Source organism: Staurois parvus, unplaced genomic scaffold (assembly GCF_062004578.1).
Source record: "Staurois parvus isolate SC_StPar_1 unplaced genomic scaffold, SC_StPar_1.0 ptg000199l, whole genome shotgun sequence".
NCBI lineage: Eukaryota > Metazoa > Chordata > Amphibia > Anura > Ranidae > Staurois > Staurois parvus.
In genome coordinates, this window is record NW_028317995.1 from 1,937,071 (window position 1) to 1,940,808 (window position 3,738).

The following is a 3,738-nucleotide window of genomic DNA, read 5'->3' on the forward strand; positions in this document are numbered from 1 at the left end:
ATACATACATTGTACATGCGCATGGCCCAATTGCAGCCTTCAGAGCTTTAATTAAGCCACACGAGAGACATATGAATAACACGAATATATGACACATTTAAAGTTCGACCAACAATACAAAATTTCCATGACAATACCATATGTAAAAAAAAACCCACTGCCATAGGCCTGGTCCTGGGAATGGTATATCTGCCAGTTCCTAACCCTGAATAGGGGAGATGCATCCAAAAACAGTACACTACAGAAAAAAACCCACAGAGAAGGATATAGCACCTAAAAGGCTACTACAGCAGTATTTATTGTAGACCTAATAAATGTATGTACCCCAGTCCTGTCCAACACTACCCCCTTCACTCCCCACCAGTCCCCCCCTCACACCACCCCGCACCCTCACCCCCTAAATAATCCCAGTACCACTCGAACAGGCCCCCACCACTCCACTCCAGAGCACACAGGACAACCCCATCCACCCCTCCCTGTATGTCCCTAAGCCCCCCTGTCCTGCAAGGATGGAACAGGTCCCCCAAAAAGTCCCTCTGTAGCAGTGCCAGTAGTAAAAAATGCAATGCTATATGGATATCTGACCCGACTCAAGTGTATAATTTGAAGAGTCCCAATGTGGATACGCTGAATATCACTCCACTGTAGGAGGAAAGAGCAGAAGGAGGGGGCGGCCTCAACCCCACCAGGTGTGTGGTACTACAACCATCAATGGAAGGGGGTATTACACTAACCACCAATAAAAGGGGGTACTACACTGACCACCAATTTAAGGGGGTACTACACTGACCACCAATTTAAGGGGGTACTACACTGACCACCAATATAAGGGGGCACTACATTAACCAAAAAACTTAGGGGATACTACAGTTACCACCAATGTAAGTGGGTAGTACACTAACCATCAATATAAGGGAGAATACACTAATCACCAATTTAAGTGGGCACTGCACTAACCACCAATGTAAGGGGGTGCTACTCTAGCTACCAATGTAAGGGGTCAGTGCACTAACCACCAATTTAAGGATCTACTAGACTAACCACCAATGCAAGGGGGCACTACACTAATTACCAATGTAAGGCAGTGCTACACTAACTACTAATGTAAGGGGGCAGTAAGCTAACCACCAGTGTAAGGGGGCACTACACTAACTACCAATGTAAGGGGGCACTAAACTAACCACCAATGTAAGGGGGTGCAACACTAACCATCAATGTAAGGGGGCACTAAACTAACCACCAATGTAAGGGGGTGCTACACTAACCACCAGTTTAAGAGGCACTTTTCCACTGACTGTCTATGCAAGGGGGCATTCTGGGTATACCAAATTCTTTATTCTTTCTTTATTCTTGTATCTACAATTTAAGGATCACACTAAAGTACCATAATCTGTTTATATAATGATTTTCAGCAGGGGCTCCCTTAGAGCTGAAGATTATTTCATAGGGTTCCTCAGGGGTGAAAAGGTTGAGAAAAGTTGTACATGTTTGGTGCATTAGTGTGTGCACTGGAAAAATATAGAAGCTAAGTTCTATGTTAGTTTAGGATTTGCACAAATAAGCTGAGAAATACTTCCACATTGCAGCCTCTTGGGAACATCTGCAGACTGCAATAATCGGAATTTAAATAATGTTAGCTCTGTTTAAAATATTACTCATTGTACAAACAATTCTAGTGGCCAAGGGCAGCAACAATATCATATACAGCATGCAAAGATGCCGTGCAAAGAAAGAATACAAGACATTTTATTTTAAAATTAATGTGTGATTACTTAATGTAACCAGTTGGCTTTGCATAAGTGGTATAGGCAATGTATGCAGAACTGTGGATCTTTGTATTTTATGGAGTATAATCATTTTTACAGCATCATGATGCAGCTTCTCATTTATCATTTTCCATCCTGAGAAACTTGGTTCTACATCTTATCTCCAGGTATCTTATGTCAAGGAGATGTCTAAAATGTACAGGTATTGAACTGCTTGAGATAAAGCTTCCCCTTGTGTCTTTCAACAGCCTATCACACATGAAACATTATACTGTTTTATAAGGTTGTACTGTTTACATTCACACCAGATTTTATAAGTATGTGTGATGCCGTCCTGAGTTTCTTCTGCATGGACCATTTGAGCAGAAGGAGGAAAGCATTAGAATAATCACAGGGATTTTATACAGAAAATGGCTTTGCAGGATGTCTGTGGCTGGGATATAGACTCTTCAGTTCAGCCGACAAGAAATAACCTCCATCCCATTTCAAATATGATTATATCACATGCTCCTTGTGTACTTCAGAGAGCTCATGACTTTTCTTCTTCTGACCATCGCAGCACGGGTCCCCCGCCACCAGCACATGGCACTACCACCCTTGCCTTTCTGTATGCAGATGGTGTTGCTGTTGCAACAGACTCACGCTCCTCTGCTGGAAAGCTGATCTGCAGCCCTGACAGCCGCAAAGCATTTCTTATCCACAGTCATTTGCTAGCCACCACTTCAGGCAGTGCTGCTGATTGCCAGTTCTTTGGACGAGTTTTGGCCAGAGAGTGCAGGCTTTACCAGGTGCGGAATGGATACATGCCAAGTGTTCGAGGAGCAGCTAGAATGTTGAGCGTCCTGATGATGCCATTCCGTGGAACTGATATCTGTGCTGCTGTTACTTTATGTGGCTGGGACAGAGATGGTGCTTGCATCTGTTATGTATATAATGATGGAACCCGTCTCTGCTCAGATATTCTGTCTGTTGGATCAGGCTCTCCATATGCCTACAGCATTATTGATGATGGGTACAAACCTGGATTGAATGAAGAAGAAGCCCGCCAGCTTGCTAGAAGAGCAGTGTGCCATGCAGGCCGAAGAGATGCCTATTCTGGTGGATTTGTAGATGTGTACTGGGTGAGAGAGGGAGGCTGTGAAATGGATCCTAGAGAAGACTTGGCACAACTGTATGAGCGTATAGTAGAAGAAAAGAGGCTGAGAAACGAACCTCAGAAACTGCCCGCTCCTTAATAAACCCTATAAGCAATTATTGTGACACATAAAAAAGTCTCCTGTTACAATTATTTTGTATTAAACGTTCTGTAATGTATCCAATCACCAAGGTTTTTTTTGCATTTAGCTTTTAATTGAATGGGATTTTTAAAGCGGTATTAAACCAAAAACCGACACTGTACTATATTGCAGCTTAACAATTCTTAAATGTGTTGGATGCATTTGTTTTCTTTTTTTAGTCTTTTTAATTTTTTTTCTTTTTACCTGGTGATCTGGCTACTAAGTCTGTCATTTTTCTACATCTATTAACAGACCAAGCCATCCAGACAAAGTGACAGATTGTTGAGAAAATCCATTTATCACTGTTAGTCAAGTCCACTAGTACATCTAAGGCTGGCCATACATTATACAATTTTCGAGATTTGTGCTTTAGATTTACCAAAAACCACATAATAGGAGGTCAAACCCAAACAACACTTTCAGTTGTATCCAATTAGGCAGGCCCTTGTACTACACAGTTGAAGGTAAATCTAAAGGAAATTGGGCAGAAATTGGACAGAAAATTGTAAGAAAATTGTATAGTGTATGGCCAGCCTACACTATCCTTTCCCCAGATTGACAATGCTGCTGTCCACAGGTATCTCTGTTGCTCCTCAGTCCTGAGTGTGGACAACTGACGTATGTTATTGGCTGAATCACCAGCTGAAAGTAAAGGAAAAAAAGACGATTGCAGCCAGCACATAAGGATTAGTAAG

The 3,738-nt window shown here is 42.2% G+C and overlaps 1 protein-coding gene across 1 annotated transcript; it reads left to right on the top strand.

Annotated features, from left to right (window-relative positions):
* Positions 1-2,144: 2,144 nt before the first annotated feature.
* Positions 2,145-3,189, top strand: LOC149461509 (proteasome subunit beta type-11-like). Its single transcript, XM_089678220.1, has one exon. It carries the CDS (start codon positions 2,177-2,179, stop codon positions 2,999-3,001), a length of 825 nt encoding a protein of 274 aa, XP_089534346.1. The 5' UTR covers positions 2,145-2,176; the 3' UTR covers positions 3,002-3,189.
* Positions 3,190-3,738: the final 549 nt, after the last annotated feature.